We start from the raw sequence: 17,877 nt of genomic DNA on the forward strand, positions 1-17,877 counted from the left end.
CATCATAAAACTATCAATGACTGACCACAAAAACCTGCAGGACTAAATACAGGCAGGAACTTACAGAATACATACACTACTTTTCAAAGAGTGAGTCATTTTTTTTTTATTAATAAAACTGTCACTTTATATAGAAATTAGTACTTTCTTTTGGCAAGGATGCATTAAACGGATCAAAAGTTACAGTCAAGAAATGTATAATGTTACAAAATATGAAAATGCTGTCCTTTTAAACTTTCTAATTAAGGATCCCGAAAAATAATCCACACAAATGTTAAGCAGCACATCTTTTTTCGACACTGATAATGGTAAATGTTTCGTGAGCAGCAAAACAGCAGAAGCATGTCTAAACGTGACACTGAAGACTGGAGTAATGATGCTGAAAAATCATCACATTAATATATTACCATTAAAAAGATATCAAATACAAAATAAATGTAAAAACATTATAATATTATTACTGGGATTTCTGATCAGATGAATGCAGCCTCAGTGAGACTTCTTTCAAAAACACATGTAAAACATTTGACTGACCACAAACATTTGAACGGCAGTGTGATCAGCCAGTGTTTATTTAGCAGTTTTGAAGTGATGGGAAAAAGAAACAGATCACTGTGTGACTGCTCTGATTGATTTACGGTGGTGCTAATTTAGTTCTAATCCACTTGGCATGGAAACGTTCTCATACCTGCAATGTTCTCTTTACGTGGACTGTAGCCCAAACACAGATGTTATTTCTAGCCTAAATATCTCAACATCTACACTTCTAGTATATATTCATTGTCCGTCTTGTATCACACTCTGCCTAGCCTTTTTGAGCTCTCACTGGAAGAAGTCCCAGTGTTTTGTAGGTCAGATTTTAGCACATCGTGCCACATCATGTGGTGACGTGACCTGCAGTTAAAATTATTTTTCAATATTTGATAGACCCCTTCAGAATCTGGCTAGAAAGCAGTTGTGACCCAAATTCTTTTACATGTCTGATATAGAAAGACTAAAGACCTGGGTTTGAATTTAGTACCATGTATCAACCCATGTATGATTTTGAGTGTGCACAGATTAACTTGAATGCAAAATGGATTGCTTTTGGACTGTAGGTCAGTCATCAGATTATGTGCAATTATTTTATAATGAAAAAAACAATATACTGACTCCTAAGCCACAATTTTAAATGTCTACTTACTCATAAAATAAATAGTTTTAAAGATCTTCATTGAGGTGGCAAATGTTGATTTATTCAATTAATTTAACATCATATCATGGTGCACATTCCTCCTTTATATATATGCAGTCATATTTTAGCACTATTTATTTACTATTATGTTTAGATTTTGTATTTTATTTTAAGTTTAGTTTTTTAATATATAACACTATATACATTCATTTAAATTTTAGTTTATCATGTCCCTTATTTATATATGCATATATATATATATCCATGTTTATTTTTATTGCTGTTTGAATATTTTTAGTGCTTTAACTTAATCTTATTTCAGTTAATTGCTAAGTAATTTTCGTTGAAGTTTTTCATCTTACATTTTTATTTTATTTTATTTCAGCTTTTTTACAATTACTAAAAACAACAGTTTTTAATTAAGAATAACAACACTGATATTGACAACACTGCTATTTATATACTAATATTTAAAGTTTTTATATATTTCAAACGTTTTATTTTATATTGTATAAAACGTTTTTATAATATATATAAAACAAATTCTGTTTTTATTTTAATTTCAGGTCACGTTCATGTATTTCTCATATTTTTTCATACAAAATATTTCTATATAGCTTTAATAAAAATTTTTTAAATAATCTTTGTAATTTAACTTTAAAATTATAGTTAGTTGCCAAGGCAAAATTAGATTTTTTTTTAAAGTTTTCCAATAAATACTTCAATCACCACTGATAAGTTACTACTACATATTGTAGAAATTAATTTTTTCTGTAAAGTCGCTTTGCAATGATTTGTATCGTGAAAAGCACTATACAAATAAACTTGACATGAATACTTAGATTTGATTTCATTGCACTTTTTTTTCAAATAACAAAACTGTTGTGGTGCTGTTTGTGGAAGTGTCTGTATGTTGATCTGCAGCAGAATTCTGACTTTAATCTGGAAGGTACCATATTGTGTTTGGGGGGGGGGGGGGTGTTCCATCTGCACAGTAACCTAAGCTGTTTTCGAATCAAATCAGCAGAACTGACTCATAGATAAACTTGATCTAAACCCCCAAATGACTACAGTACCACACAAATCCCTGGTCTTTCATCTATCTCCTTGAATTTCCCTCAGCCGTCGTCCCCTCTCCTCCTCCCAGAGTTGATCTCCTCCTGTGGCTCAGAGCAGCCAGGTGAGTCCAAGCTGCCATCAGGCTTGAGCTGCAGTGACACACACTCTCAGAAGAGTCTGGGAGTACAGGAGCGTTAGTGAGCAGTGACTGGCAGCAGACAGACGGTTCGTGTCATAAATCAGCCTGGCACAGTCTGTGGAGAGAGAGAGAGAGAGAGAGAGAGAGAGAGAGACTCGAGACAGACCGCATTGCAGGGCAGACACACATAGCAGAGTGTGAGTTCAGTAATGGAGGTGTGGAGCAGTTCGGGAATGGATGAGAGCGAAAGAGACAGCAGCAACAGTCATGATGAAGATGATGAAGAACCAGAGGATGAAGATGAACCCGACACTGAGGGACTGTGCAGGGAGCTGGTGCAAGGTAACGGAGAGAGAGGAGAGTTGTTTGTAATGCTGTGAGGCAGGAGGAGAGAAAGCATGAAGTCAATCTTGAAGGTCTTTATTTGCAGCATGTCAGTAAATCCTCATTATCGTCTGCTGAAGAGGATGTTGGTACTGTTTCACCTCCAACATGTGGTTACAGTCTCCTTGTACTTGCATCATTTGTTTTTTATCATAATGATGGAATGATGGTTTTGACCTTGTTGAAGTGGATCTGTAAGATACGGAGTATAGGTGGAGATATATGTATCTATATATTCCATGGTCTATCTGAATACTGGATTTTAATCAAATGTATTAAATAATAATCTTTCCTTTTTGGTCCACTGAAGGATATCGGATTCATTGCATGTCTTTCCACGACAGCTAAATGACTCTGATCTGTCCAGGACTTTATCCTGCCTGCAGAAGCTCAGTCCAGTTTCACGTAGTACAGTCTACTGTCTTAATGTCCTTAATTCTCTCAGTGACGTAAATCACAGCAGAACTGAGCTCCTTTCGGGCCAGGTGAGCAGATTTAGCTGCGGGTCTGTCACTGGCCAGGAATGAATGAAAGGACACATGCTGACACTAATAGTTGTGTAGCACTCTGGTTTTGCTTCAGGATTCAGATTTGATTGGATATGAAAAATACAATCGCTCATTGTGATAAAGTAAACAAAAATGACAGTTTCAGTTTCTGAATGTCTTGAATTTCATTGGTTTCCTGTCCTCGGTAGCCAAAACACTGTGGTCTGCGCAAACCATGATTGTCTTCATTCCAAGCGAACCTGTTTTTAATTAAATTTGGATTGTGTTTTTGTTGTTTTCTTATTTCCTTTTAATAATGTTCTTGATGGTTTTCAAAATAGTTTCATTAGACACACACACATTCAACAACAAAAGATTTTCAAAACATCAAAAGGATCGTTTGATTTGCTCTCCAGGATATGTATAATAATATGGTCGTTGTGTAATTTTTTGCAGTGCATTGAGTGTCTCTAGTGTAGAAGTTTAGAGCTTTATTAATGTCTCTGCAGAGCTAAGCTGTCATTTTCAGAGCTGGGAACCGCTGCCAAGCTCTTATTTTAGCAAAGTCAAACACGTCTCATACCAGCTGAAATTTGATTACGCCTCGGGGAAAGGCAAGAACAAACCAAGTGAAAATACCTGTGCTGAAAACAGCAGAAAAATATAATGCACTTCTGTAGAGGGTAGTGCTGTGCACATATTATTGAACAAAATGGAACAGAAAGCAGTCAACAAATTTGACAGTCAGGCCATAACTGAATGTCATTTAGTACATTTATTTTCATTTTAATCTTTTGCTTTCTTTTACTTTAAATGGAACTGATAAAAAAAGAATAAAACAACAACAACAACAACAAAATCGTAATTTTATTAGGTTCTATTCATATATGTATTTATATTTAATAGTATTATATAAAAAAAAATATTAATGTACCCTCTGCTCTGAAAAACTATTCATATTCAGCAAAAATTTCGATCAGCTCTTGTTTTATTTTATAATAAAAGTCTCTAGAGATTTGTCAAACAACACACAGAAGAAATTACTTTTATTTACATTTATAGAATAAGATGTGTAAAATAAATTATATTTATTTTAATAGATTATATATTTTAGAATTTTTTCTATTCATATTTAATTAACTGTTTCATATTTGTAATATTTTTTCATAAAAGAATAGTGTACCCCCTGCAGCATGGTCTCTCTGGTGCGAATCCCTGATCTGGAAGGTGTTTGTAAAGCCAGGCCTGAGCAGTATTTATGAGTAGGGATGAAAATGAGAGAATTAACCCTTAATGAGGATCAGGCTGCTAAGAGGCTCTTGTTCTTGAATGCAGAGCTCTCTGTTTAACTGTCTGGTCGTGGCTGGGTCACATTGACTCTACAGGGCTGTATAATGCATTTCTGCACAGATCACACTTGTATAAGCAGTGCTTGATCAGAGGAGTTGTTTTTTTTTGGACCAACACAGTGACACTATTCTGAAATCTACTTCCATTTTTATTCGATTTTGTTTCATGAACCCTTTAGCCAACTTTCAACAGCCTCTTTGTCACATCCATCCTTTCAGTATCTGTTTTTTTTTCTCCGCAGTGCTGTGTTCAGAGAGAGTTGGTCAAATCACAAAGACGTATCGTGACATTGAGGCAGTTACACATCTGCTCGAGGAGGTGAGAGACTATTCCTAACCAACAAGTTAGTGTAAATGATGCCAAGCTCCTTCCATTGATGTCTCAGTGATGACATAATAAAAGTCCTGCACATGCTCGTCTTCCTCCGCAGAAAGAGCGTGATCTGGAATTGGCTGCCCGGATTGGCCAATCACTGCTCAAGCAGAATAAAGCCCTGACTGAACGCAATAAACTACTGGACGAACATCTGGAAATCACCAAGGAAGAGGTGATTATTGCTAAAAGAAAATGTTTTGATGTTAAACCTCTTGTCCCCGGTCTGTCTGTCTGTCTACCATTTGAATTAAAAAGTCTTGTGTTATATGATGCTAACACTGACTCTGGGTCTGTTCTTACAGATTTCCCAGCTGCGTCATGAGCTCTCCATGAGAGACGATCTCCTGCACTTCTATGCCAGCACTGAAGATATAGAGCATGCCTCAGAAACACTGTGAGTCACACACACACACACACACACGGACAGTGATCAACTCCTCAATTCTGCCATACTGATAAGTGTTTTATCCTCCTTCAGACTAATACAGAGTGATTCGTCCTCATCTCTCAGCAACTATATCAATTACGACTTGCTTCAGCATAAACTCAAGGGTTTAGAAGAGGAGAACATCAAACTGCGCACAGAGGTGTGTTTAAATGCACGCCTGCATTCACAAAAAATATCAAAATGCTGTGCTAGAGCAAGTTTCACGTTTTCACACCCATCCCTCTCTTTTTAGGCTAACGTGTTAACATTTGAGACCAACAATTATGAGGAACAAGAGCAACAGCTTATGATGGTGTGTGTGGACGAGCTCTGTGAGTAAATCACCCATGATGCCCTTCTTCAAGCTTCACAAATAAGTTTTCGTGATAACTGACTAAAGTGTCCTCTGATTTTTTCTCTCACTAGCTACAGCAAATAAACAGGTCGGATCTCTGTCAGAAGAATTAGCCCGGAAGGTGGAAGATTCGTTTAGACAACAAGAGGAGATTAGTTCCCTCCTGGGACAGATTGTCGACCTGGAGCAGCGATGCAAAGGGGTTAGACACAAACATATGCATGCTTTTAGCATTTAGAGCCCCCTTCCTCAAATCTTACCCTGGAGGTCCAATGCACTGCAGAGTTTAGCTCCAACCCTGATTAAAGTCACCTGTCTGCCATTTTCGAATGATCCCAAAGACATTGATTGACACTGATTAGCATGCTCAGGTGTGTTTGATTAGGGTTAGCGCTAAACTCTGCAGGAAAGTGGACCTCGAGGTCCAGATTTGAGGATCCCTGATTTAGAGAGTACATTTTTATAAACAAATACATCAAATTCCATGTTTCCAAATTCAGCTCACTGCTGAGAATGAGGAGTTGACGCAACATCTGAATGCTTCCCGGGAATCCCAGTCACAGCTTAAAACAGAGGTACAATCCTTACACCATGCCTCCTTTTCAATCAATGGCTTTGTGCTTGGAGTGCCAATTGCTGGTGTTCTGTCTCCCTCTGGTGGCAGTTGAAGGAACTGCAGGAGAGGTACTCCGAATGTGAGGACATGCTCCATGAGGCCAGAGAGGACATTAAGAACCTGCGCAATAAGAGTCTGCCCAACAGCACCGTGCAGCGTTACAGTACCCTGGCAGCGGTCGTCCCAATGGATTCTCTCGCTGCTGAGATCGAAGGAACCTTCCGGAAAGGCCTAGACAGCCCAGCACCCACTGAATACAAGTACAGTTAACAGCTGTTCATATACTGCAACATTTTTATAATGTGCATTTTTGTTTTGTTTAACATAAAAAATATCTTAAGATCTGTAAAACTGAGATCGAAGAAAAAAAAAATATATTTACAATGCATTTAAAAATACATTAAGTGTGTTAAGATATTCAGAAGGATATACTGTATAGAACTGATCAAAAGTTTGAGATGAGTTAGTTTTTTTGTCTTTAAAAGAAATTAACATTTTATTAGGCAAGAACACATTACGTTACTGTAAAATATAAAAGTAAAGATAATTATAATATTATAAACGTTTTCTGCTTTAAATAAATCCTTTTCTTTTAAAATTTCTATTGATCAAAGGATTAAAAAAAAACAATTTCAGAAGAAAGTTGAGCAGCACCACTGTTTTGAATATTGATAATTATAAGAAATTTCTTTAGCAGCAAATCAGAACATAAGGACGATTTCTGTACATTTGCGGCTTTGCCATCACAAAAATAAAAAGTAATTTTTAAAATATACTAAAATAGAAAAGGTATTTTACTTTGTAGTGATATTTTACAATATTACTGTTTTACTGTGTTTTATCAAATAAATGCAGTCTTTGTGAGCATAGGAAACATCCATCAAAAACATAAGAAAATCTTACTGACTTACCTAGCTTTTGGACGGAAATATATTTTGAATGTATTTATATCGTAATATTTTATAGAAAAATCTTCCATTCTTAAATTATTATTATACATAATTTAGAATTTCAAGCAGCCTGAAAATTATTTATTTTAACGTTTAGATATTTTACTGGGGAACAAAACAAAAATACTGAATTTATTTTTTATTTTTTGCAGTTTATTCAAAGTCTAACGAACATGTTTTGTATAATGTATATAAATGTGAATGTTAATATAACCCAGGACTGCAACATGACATGTTTGTGTTGAACTCTCTGTGCAGGAATCATCCGTTGCGTGTGTTTGAGACTGTGAAAGTGGCCAATCAGGGGGCTCGGCTACGTTCCCAGATTCTGTCTCTGCAGGTTCCGGGTTCGAGCCCTTCATCATTACACTCTAGTCGAATCAGTACTCCACAGACCAGTTATTATGAATCAGACAATATTAGTGTCAACATGGAGGATAAGCACTCCTCTCAGACGCACACACAAGATCATGGGTCAGTGTCTGTTTGTTTTAAACTTTTCACAAAAATGACTGACTATTAAGAAAAAATCAATTAACAATGAATAATAACATATTTCCTGCACAGGTTACTGGAGTTGAAGCGTTTGGGCCAGCCAGGTACGCCAGGTGGGCAGGATTTGGAGGAAGCGCTCCGGTCTCTCTCGGAGCGGCAGGAGAGCCACACGTCAGAGCGGCCGTTCTTTGAGGTGGAGAGAGAAAGGAAACTGAGTGCCCTACACAGTGGAAGCAGTGGCAGTGGCGGCAGCTCCAGCGGCTTCCTGACGCCTAGTGGCAGCATCGCATCCACAGGAACCAACTACTCCGGCACCTCCACACATTCCTCCAGCACAGGCTCCTCCCGCTCGTATCTGCCTGAACGGCTGCAGATAGTCAAGCCGCTGGAGGGTCAGTAGATACACACTAGAGGTCGACCGATAAATCGCTCGGCCGATATATCGGGCCGATATTTGTCATTTTTTTATATATCGGCATCGGCCGATATCCGTGTTTAGTAGCGCCGATTTAAAGTCAGGCACGTCGGCGGGCAGCCCCGTGTTATTGGTGCGGTGGAAATTGCTGCTACTGCATGTGAAGCATGTGATGCAGAGAGATTAGATCAACTCTAAAACTAGGGCTGTTCAAACTAGTGTTTGACCGATATATCGGCCGATATTTGGTATTTCTATTTAAAATATCGGCATCAGCTGTCAAAAAACCAATGAGCGCGCATGCACATTCTTAACCCAATTAGGATTAATAAGCTGAAAACTCACTTGGTCATGAAAATTAGGTAATCTGTTTTCTTTTATTGGAGTAAGGTCAAAAATGGCTTGATCATAAACCGGTCGCAACAGGTAGTTATTCGCCTCTTACCTCGATTTCACCTGGCATGTAAAGGCAATAACCTGCTTTCTGTCGGCTTATTGAAGTGCGCATGTGTTATAAGTGACAGGGACACATCATTAGTGCAGATTTAACCTAAGCAACGCCTTACAGGAAACAAAGAAGAAAATGTATCACAAAATGTTCTCGTGCAGCAGAAGTAGAAGTGATTCAGTCACAATATGTTTATAACTGCATGAGAGGGTAAATACAAGCTGTAAGTTTACCGACATGTTGCAAGCTGAAATTAACATCACAACTGACAAATCTATAGAGTCAGATATGCAAATTATTATTTTGTTATGTCACTACAGGGAAATTACCTGATTTATTAATGAAGTCATGAAAACGCAGCTTACTTGCGTTGTCAGGTTACTGATGTGCATGTAAACGGGAAAACTGGTTATTTTAATAAGCTGATATTTGTGAGTTATCAGCTTACTGGTGTGTATGTAAACGTGCTCAATATCGGTCGACCACTAGTTCAAACCACAAAATCCAAGTTTACAAATAAAAAAAAAAAAACATTTTAGGGGAGTTGCACAACTTTACAACCTAAATTGCCATGTCATATAAAGAAGGGATATTTTATTTACGTTTGCAAAGTCATGCAAGGATCTTCTCTATGATATCATTTCCTGGTTTATGTTTCTTCCAATCAATGTTACAACATATTTTCCTATCATATTTCTGAATTTTTGGTGGATGAAAATTTTTCCAATATTATTCCTGTAAAGCCAGATATATGAAATAATGGTCAGAAAAATCTATTTTAAAGATAGAACAGTTTATTGAACCTTTGGAAAAATAAAATAAGAAGATTTGTTTTTAGTTAAGTATCATATTTAATACATCAGGCATTAATGACTCGTATAGTATGATATATAGCAGAATATGGAGCTCAGTTTTATTCATTGGCCCAAACTGAGCAGAAATATGCAATTTAATGCAGTTGCTCATATTTGTATGGTCAAAATGTTAAATGAAATTCTGATAGCTTGTATTTTAAATACTTGAGGTCTTTATAACAATATAAAATCCATGTTAATATCAGTTGTCACTCTGTATCTCCCAATAATATGATTGATATTTATATTCATAGTTTAATGATCAAAGCTCTGTAGTTTTAATTGTGGGGGCGAAACATATAATTCAATTCAATACAATTATGAGATGAGAGAGAAACAAATAAATGTTCATCAAAAGCCTGATGTATCATATTTAACCATTATAATAAATGATATATGGATAATCAAGTAAACCTAAGTTTCTGCAGTCAAGTAAACTTTCATCCTAAAATATTAATAAGAATAGTTAAGAAAAAGTTATTTCACGATGCCTGAAAATACCTTGTCCTCTTCAGCATGTATATCAGTTAGAAAGTGAGTATACAAAAGTTATTCTTGTCAAAAAGACAACCTAAAAGATTTTTAGAATTACCCAAAAATGCATTTCACCTGCTAAAAAGTCTAAACTATTAGTCAGGGAACAGAATGCATATATTACACCGTGCAGATGCCTTAGAAATGAGCATATCAAATATGATGCAGCAGGAAAGAGTGGATAAGCAGTTTCAAATCAACTAAAAATCCTTATTAAACATTTGTAGCCTAAATGGATAAAAATAAAAGATCATTTTATTGAGCGACTTCATCATTCGTTGTCCACAGGCTCAGTGACTCTGCACCAATGGCAGCAGCTGGCCAAGCCCAATCTGGGGGGCATCCTGCACCCTCGGCCAGGTGTCCTCACCAAAGACTTCAGAGAGCTGGACGTGGACTTCCAACACGTCTACAGCCTCAACGACCTCGAGGAGGATGAGCCTGATCTCTCCAAATTCCCAAATCTCCTGCAGGGCACTGTGGGTAAGACAGCAACACACTTCCTTCTTAACTCTTCAGTTTGAAGAGGAATTTTTAAAGTGGTTAAAACACTTCAGATCCAAAAAGCTTTTAGTGTATATATATATATATATATATATATAATATTATTTAACGTACCAATGTAGATTACTTACAAGTTGTAGTCAGTTACTGATTAGAGATTACATGATGGAAATGTAGTTAGTAATGAAATCATAGTTACTCATTTTATGTAATGTGTTCTGACTACTTTTAAATTACTGGCTTGGTTTAAATTTACCATACTGATAAAAAAAAGCAAAAAGTAAGAAAATAGATTTAATTTTTTATGTCATCCTCTTAAAATGCATTAAACATTACATTAAACCAGGGCTTCTCAAACTGGGTTTAATGTAAGAACATAAAATTATGCATAAAAAAAGTAACTTTAATATGATTATGAGGATTAGAAAAAGTAATATACTCTAATTACGAGTACTTGATTTATGGAATCTGATTATGTAATCTGTTACTACCCAGTTCTAGATATTATGGTTTTAATCAGTGTAGTGTAGGTACCTGTCATGCATAGCTGAATTTTAGCATGTGTTTGTGTTTCCTCACATGAACACAGTCCCTTCATCCAGACTTAACCCCCCTCAGACCTCACCCAAACCTCCGTCCACTAGCTGTCAGATCCTCCATCCCTCCATCCTCCTCTCCTCCTTCTCCACCAGGTAAGACATGATCACACTGGTGTCCACACAAGCTTATTATAAGACTGTCAATCACACATCACAATACTCGTTTTTTCTTTTATCGGGCATATGCATAAAACGAGACACTTCTTACTAGGGCAAGACGATAAGGCCAAAACTGTCGTCATCTATCATAGGATATAATTTAAGACAAAAACCAATACAGGGGAACTTTTCCCCTCATGTCTTGAATCTTAGGGGCATACAACTGAACTCTAGTCATGCAGTTCAAATCAACAGCCCTCATTTTTCCATTTAAAAACTATTTAAATTAAGCACTTGGAGGAATATCAGAAATATCTGTATTTGTTCACAACTAACCTTTATCTTAATATTATTATTTCCTTGCTCATTTTCCCTCCTTCCATCTGTAACAGGAAGCGCTGGAACCTGTTCTTTGTACAGTTATAATATCGTCCTTCATAAAGTAAGACATGTCAGGCATGGTCTCTATGAAGCCTTTAGTAGGATGATCCCACTAACTTTCTTTCTCTCTTAACCTTAGGTTTCATTCATGAACAAACCAAACATCAGCATCAGGACATTATATTACTAATTCTGTCTTCTCTCCTGTACAGATTTATGTTTAAGTGAGAAAGCTGCATGTGTCATGCATCACACATCTGTTTTAAAATAACACTTTTATTATGTTATGTTTTATTGGGGGGATATAATGTAGTAAGATCATTCTCAAAAAAATGCTGGTTATGAATTCGGTTTAATTCTCATTAAAAAAATGGTGTTTATTACTCATTAACATCTAATCTGTTAATCTTAATCAATTACTAATCTGGACTATTTTATATTTTATTTTCTATGATTGAAACATGGATTGGAACAGCAGTGAAAAAATGATACAAATTTGAATTCATTTTACCCTTTAATATTTTATAAACAGAATCTTTTACATTTACCTTGAAAGTATTTTTTTCAAAAAAAAAGAAAAAAAGAAATTACATTATCATTAAAACCTCATTGGTTATAGAATGAGAAAACCATTCTTATTCAGGGTTTCATGAATATTTGAAATCTTGACTGAAATGTCATATTTTGGGAATGAATCACTTACACTAGACTGTGCATGTAACATTGAAGCCTTCTTTAAATGCTGTTAACCAGCTTGTGGAAGTCTCATCATTACAATCTTTTATTCATCAGCATGATCATACACTATATGCTGTGTGTTTCTAACTGAAAAAGCTTTCACTAACACTTGTGTTCTGGCCTGATTATATCTGCCTTGGTGTGACGCACATCTTTACATCTTGTCCTCTCCTTAGCCTTCAGCCCCAGAATGCATCCGCGTGTGGGAGCCGTGAGCACGTGAGGACATCATCAGGCCTCCAGTTCATCTCTGGATCCACATCCCACCTCCACCGGACCTCCTCCCTCAGTCTGCTACAGCTAGTATCAGAGCACGGCATCTCGGCTGCAATTCATCCCAACTCCCCTCTCATTCACAGAGCCACCGCATGTTTAGAGGAAAGGAAACAAGAAAAAAGAGAAAAGCCACTGCAGGGAAACATTTTCAGCAGCAGTCTTGTTGAAAAACTCAGAACCCTGGGCCTGTACGAAGTGGTCGCCAGAGGCTTTGTGGACTTTTGGTTGAAAAGAAAAACCAGCCCCCCATGAAACACAAAAAGACGTTCACCCTTAAAGGTGCTATTTTGTGCATTGTGGCATGCAGCTAAACTTTTCCCATTTGTAATGGGACATTCAGAAAGCCAGATCAAGTTTTTATTCCTGTAGTGACTTCTGATTGGCACTAGGAATTTTGCGTATGGACTGCACCTCAAAAGATTTCATTGTGAAGTCAAACACATCCGTGTTTATATCATTGTTGTTGTAGGGTGGTTGAAACATTCTTCAGAAGGGAATGGCTGTACATATGTTGACTTTTTAACGTGTCTTCTTTTGTTGAGACTTTTGGCTGTCACTATCAGTCTTGAAATCACGGTTTATTGTTATGAGATTGTAGCAGCACTACAGAAAATTTCAGCATGTGGCCTCAATTTTTGCTTGCTGCCAACCAAGCATTGGTATCAGTACTGCGTTTTGCTTTCTGACAAAAGCATTTATAATAGCACTTTTCAGGGCATTCAAATCCCTTTTCTTAGGGAATGCAGGGTACATTATCTGAGGATATGTACTGTACCTGCAGTCTAAACACTGTAAGAATGAGAAGCTGTACTTATGATGGCTGTTAGTGGTCAATTTATGGAACATTATACAGTCTTGTTGAGTGAATTGCAGTGATCTTGTGCTTTATTTTCACTGTGCTTTAATGCAAGAACACCTCATGTGATGGTACACCATGCACACACGTATGTCATGAAAATTGAATGCCACAGACACGTTTTCACTGTAATGTTTATGATTGTGTTTTTGCAAGAATCAGGGATGCAGTAATAAAGTTAAGTGCTCTAGAGCTGTAAATAGTAAATACACAATCGGGTAATTCTAACACTGAGGGAATATTGATTGAACACAGCTTTGTTTTCTCCTCTCCATTAACATCTTCCATTGTGTCTACTTCTGTCTGTCAAGCAAGTGAACATAAATCTTGTCATCTGTATATGGAAAAAGCCTTGTATGCATTTGAAATTTTCAAGGGGGCATGATAATGTGTAGCCTAGAGTATTTACTGATCTAAAGTCACAGACAAAATGGTTATTTAAAAAGTAATATATTTAAATAAAAATGTCTACCTGAAATACCACTCTGTGTAAAACACAATGCCTGGTCGCCATTTTTGTAGAATATGTAAAGTGCTGTTTAAAAAAAATAACAATTTTGTTCATTTACACAAAGATGAGAGGCTAAGGTATTTTTACATTAGAAAAATGTTTAGACACTTAGCTTCACATAAAAGCCCATGAGTTCACAAGTAGCCACTGATATTGTGCAATGCAATAAAGATTTCAGTGTATTTTTGACTTATATGTTTTTATTTGTGCTTATCTGTAAACTGTTTCTATTTACACTGACAGCTTTAACAGCTAAGAATATCTACCTCATTTTTCTACGCGGTTGTATTTTTTTATTAATTTTTTTTTGAATGTGCAAGACTTCCGGTTTATTAGCCACGTAGTAAATAAAGGGAAGAATAGAAACTCAAGTGTCGTAAAAACTGTTCATAATTAAGACAATACATAAAAAAATTATATGATGTTTGCAATATCAAGCAGCAAAACGAGCATTTTTTGTATAAGTTAGCTAAAATTAGCTGGAAGGGAATGATACCGGAAGCCTCGCACATAAAATTTTACAAATACACAGTAAAGATGGGGGATAAAAACTGGTTGTGGTCAGAATAAATGCAGCCACGTCCGGAAAGCAACAATTAATACAATGTGCTAGATGTTGAATAGTTTTATTAACGCTGAACGCAGTGTGAATCTTAATTGTACCCTGACTCCTAGTAGTATGGATATATCACACAAAGCAAGTTTTATGTTACAAATGGTAAAGTGTTTCAGTCAGATGTTTTATTTTATTTTATTTTTTGCAATATGGGATGGTTAACCTACTGAGAAACTGGCAATTACATCACTGTCCCCAAGAGGCGACCCGCTCCATCATGTAATAAAACTGTATTTTTAAGGTAGTGGGCTACTGATATGACTGTCTTCATCTTTATCACACGTGAGTCAAATTCTTCACACACAGATGACACGAAACACATATAGCTGCAAGTATATTTAATGACAGAAATCATTACAGAGTTTATACGGTTAAATAATCAGTTTGTACTCCGACGACCAAAATCCACCCAGCCTTGATAATCGGTAACGCAGTCCTCCCGCTGGATGATTTCTACCGAGAAACACAGGCGGAGAACAGCAAGTAAGAGCGAGGCTTCGTTTCTTCTAATGGTTTACCTCCAGAGACACGCACCTGACAGAGCCTGTAAGAGCTGGCGGGACATGAGCTCTCGCTGCTCCTCCGATAAATGCACGGAACGACTCGCACGGGACCGAGGTCTCTCCGGTGGTCTCTCCGGTGTCTCCGGTGGTCTCTCCGTGAGCCGTTCCGTCACCTCTGTGTTCGCAGGTGCGTCTTCGGACAGAGGAGAGGCCAGACATGCCACCGCCAGCATCGCTACAGCGGCCAATACAACACACTTGGCCATCATGTCTGTGAAAAACAAGTGTTTTAATAAGTGTTGGAGTCAAATTATAATACAAAAATAAATACAAATGCCCACATTCCTGCTAGACATCCAATTTGGAAAATGGTACATGGTTTCTAGTTGGTTATTAACTGAAACCAGCTAAAATGTCCACTTGGTGGCTTAATTGTTCATTGCTGATCCAAGATGGTCTGCCAGCTTTGAACCAGCTTAAGACCAGTTTAGACAATATCTAATAAACATTTAAGTTTTCAAGATGATAATTTAAGTTCTCAAGCATGGATATTTAAGAAAGATCTGATTTACCTGATTAGTGCTGAGCCTGAAAGGTTTTCAACAGTGTAAGGATGAAACTTTGTAATACAATTACAGGTCAGTCCTTTTATATAAAAAAATTTCAGGCAAAAAAACAAAAGTGTGAATCAATAGAGTTGATAATTGCTCAGGAGAGGGAACATGTTTAAACAAAATACGTCAAACATGAGCGTAAACTGAACATGGGAAATTCAATGGCTATTTATGAGAATTGAACATATAGCAAGCATTACAAAACCAAACGGCCAGGAACGTTGTAGTGGTTAAATAATGGTAAACAACATTAAAATGAATTTGACCTGTAAAAAGGAATTAACAGTGTTTTTTTTTTTATTCAAGTCAGCGTCCGAGTTCTCATCTAATCAATTGTCCTCTTGTAATATTATACGATGTGAAATCAATCAGTGACCTTTTTAAAACTGTCATTATTGATTCAAATGAACTGGTGGAGAAAAGCTGTGACGCAGAACTTTTGATTTTATTGCCGAGGAGGGGTCTGTTGCTTCCTCTCAGGACCATTAGTTTTATGTACCTAAAGATTTTACTGAAGAACTCAATTCTATGCTATCCTGTGTCTGAGGTGAGCAAACAATTGGCAGTCCACCGTTGAATGCATGGTCTATAAGGTATATGACATCAGATGTTGCTCGATTCTAGCTTTTTCCCCATTTCTATATCTTTAGAATTGGTTATTGATGATATAATGGCAGTGACATTTCATCCAGTCTATTAATTTGTGGAAAACACATTAAATATTCAGTTCTCATTCAATGACTGAAGCAAACCATTTCTGTATGAGCATGGTTTTAGTTTCTGAATCAGTTCATTTAGATATTTTTTTGGGGAGCGTTAATTAATGAATGTCAGTATGAAATGCCTGTTCTGCAATTAACAGACTAATTACAAGAATGCAGAACAACCTGAAAACATGTCTTCAGAAAATGTTCTGAAGAATATAATCATCCAGTTTTGATTACCACTGAAATTCATTGTATAAAACAAGTTCTTTTAAGTTCCACAGAAGAAAGAAAGTCATAGGTTTGGACCGTGGGAGAGTAAATGATGGCAGAGTTTTTATTTAGGTGAGCTTTAAAAGAATAAATATTTAAACAGATCTGCTTTCACTATTAATATTTAAAAAGCTTGTGTCTGCAAAATCTAAATCATGTGATCTACGCAACATGGAAAGATAAATAAAAACAAAAAAAACAGGAAACTATCATAAAATATTTTTCCTTGAAAAATTCCAGAAGCAGAAGCATTTTTAAAAGGACACTCTAGAGTAGACAAATGATTTTCAATACTCAAAAGAAAGATGAATTCAACTGATAGATTTCGGAAATCTACCAAGGGGGGTTACATGTATTTACAAGTAAAAATACACAGAGTGAAAAATTTTCTTTGAAATGGGTCGAGCCTCATGAATTTGCATGTAAGTTCTGACAGTAGAAGTCAAAATAGCTTGAAAGCATGATTGATTTCCTATGAATTTTACCATTCACCCATTTTTAAAAAGTCAACAGCTATATCCCCTCTCTGTCAACTCTAGCAGCTTATCCGTTTCATCAGGGGTTACATCTGTACGTTTCAAGAGATGGTGACATTAGGCTACTGAAGGTTGAAAAATGTACTTAAGAGATGTGTTTTTACTTCATTCTGACACATGAATCCATTCGTCATGATTGATGGTTAGTCTTCCGATACATGGCATTTGAGTGTGTTTTTGTTCCAAGCTTAAGAAAGAAATGTTTTTGTCATGTTACCGAAATGCCAAAGCAAAACCTGATGAATGTTGTGGTGAATCCACAAAAGAGATAAACATCAGTAAATTCGGTTAAAGATGTGTCACATGTATGTGTGTAAATAAAGGCTGCATTTAAAGGAGGAAAAAGTTATACCTTTTCATAAGCCACTGTTAATATTTTTGGAACTGGCACATGTCCAACACAAACAATCAGTTTGTACAATAGTTAAACAGTTAAAGATGAAATCATTCTAAGCCACAAATCATTTTACAGGTTTGTGAAGGTCAAGGGTGTGATTGCATGTTTCGAAGTCAATGGTTTTATTCTGCGTCTGGGCACAGTCAGGTCTCACTCACATTCCATCTATTCACTGGAACTGGAAATCTGACACCGTGTGGGATGCAA

The 17,877-nt window shown here is 36.5% G+C and overlaps 2 protein-coding genes across 5 annotated transcripts; one reads left to right on the forward strand and one right to left on the reverse strand.

Annotated features, from left to right (window-relative positions):
- Positions 1-2,163: 2,163 nt before the first annotated feature.
- Positions 2,164-14,209, forward strand: LOC127968036 (trafficking kinesin-binding protein 1). 4 transcript variants are annotated; one of them, XR_008155881.1, is made up of 16 exons: positions 2,165-2,714; positions 4,836-4,912; positions 5,025-5,141; positions 5,272-5,363; positions 5,448-5,556; positions 5,650-5,728; positions 5,823-5,953; positions 6,252-6,326; positions 6,416-6,627; positions 7,576-7,791; positions 7,885-8,204; positions 10,352-10,546; positions 11,157-11,259; positions 11,658-11,707; positions 11,786-11,870; positions 12,561-12,709. XR_008155881.1 is itself a non-coding variant. In XM_052568895.1 (15 exons), the coding sequence occupies exons 1-14, from the start codon at positions 2,582-2,584 to the stop codon at positions 11,689-11,691; spliced, it is 1,893 nt and encodes a 630-aa protein (XP_052424855.1). In that variant the 5' UTR covers positions 2,165-2,581; the 3' UTR covers positions 11,692-11,707; positions 12,561-12,709. The 4 variants fall into 4 exon arrangements, 3 of the variants coding, with proteins under 3 accessions (XP_052424856.1, XP_052424855.1, XP_052424854.1); XM_052568895.1 differs by lacking the exon at positions 11,786-11,870; XM_052568894.1 differs by lacking the exons at positions 11,658-11,707; positions 11,786-11,870 and having other exon boundaries at positions 2,167-2,714; positions 12,561-14,209.
- Positions 14,210-14,966: 757 nt separating this feature from the next.
- Positions 14,967-15,859, reverse strand: LOC127968046 (gastrin/cholecystokinin-like peptide). The gene is made up of 3 exons (XM_052568911.1): positions 15,719-15,859; positions 15,178-15,417; positions 14,967-15,096 (listed from the first exon to the last, which is right to left on the reverse strand). Exons 2-3 carry the CDS (start codon positions 15,413-15,415, stop codon positions 15,023-15,025), a joined length of 312 nt encoding a protein of 103 aa, XP_052424871.1. The 5' UTR covers positions 15,416-15,417; positions 15,719-15,859; the 3' UTR covers positions 14,967-15,022.
- Positions 15,860-17,877: the final 2,018 nt, after the last annotated feature.

Source organism: Carassius gibelio, chromosome B11 (genome assembly GCF_023724105.1).
Source record: "Carassius gibelio isolate Cgi1373 ecotype wild population from Czech Republic chromosome B11, carGib1.2-hapl.c, whole genome shotgun sequence".
NCBI classification, from domain to species: Eukaryota; Metazoa; Chordata; class Actinopteri; order Cypriniformes; family Cyprinidae; genus Carassius; species Carassius gibelio.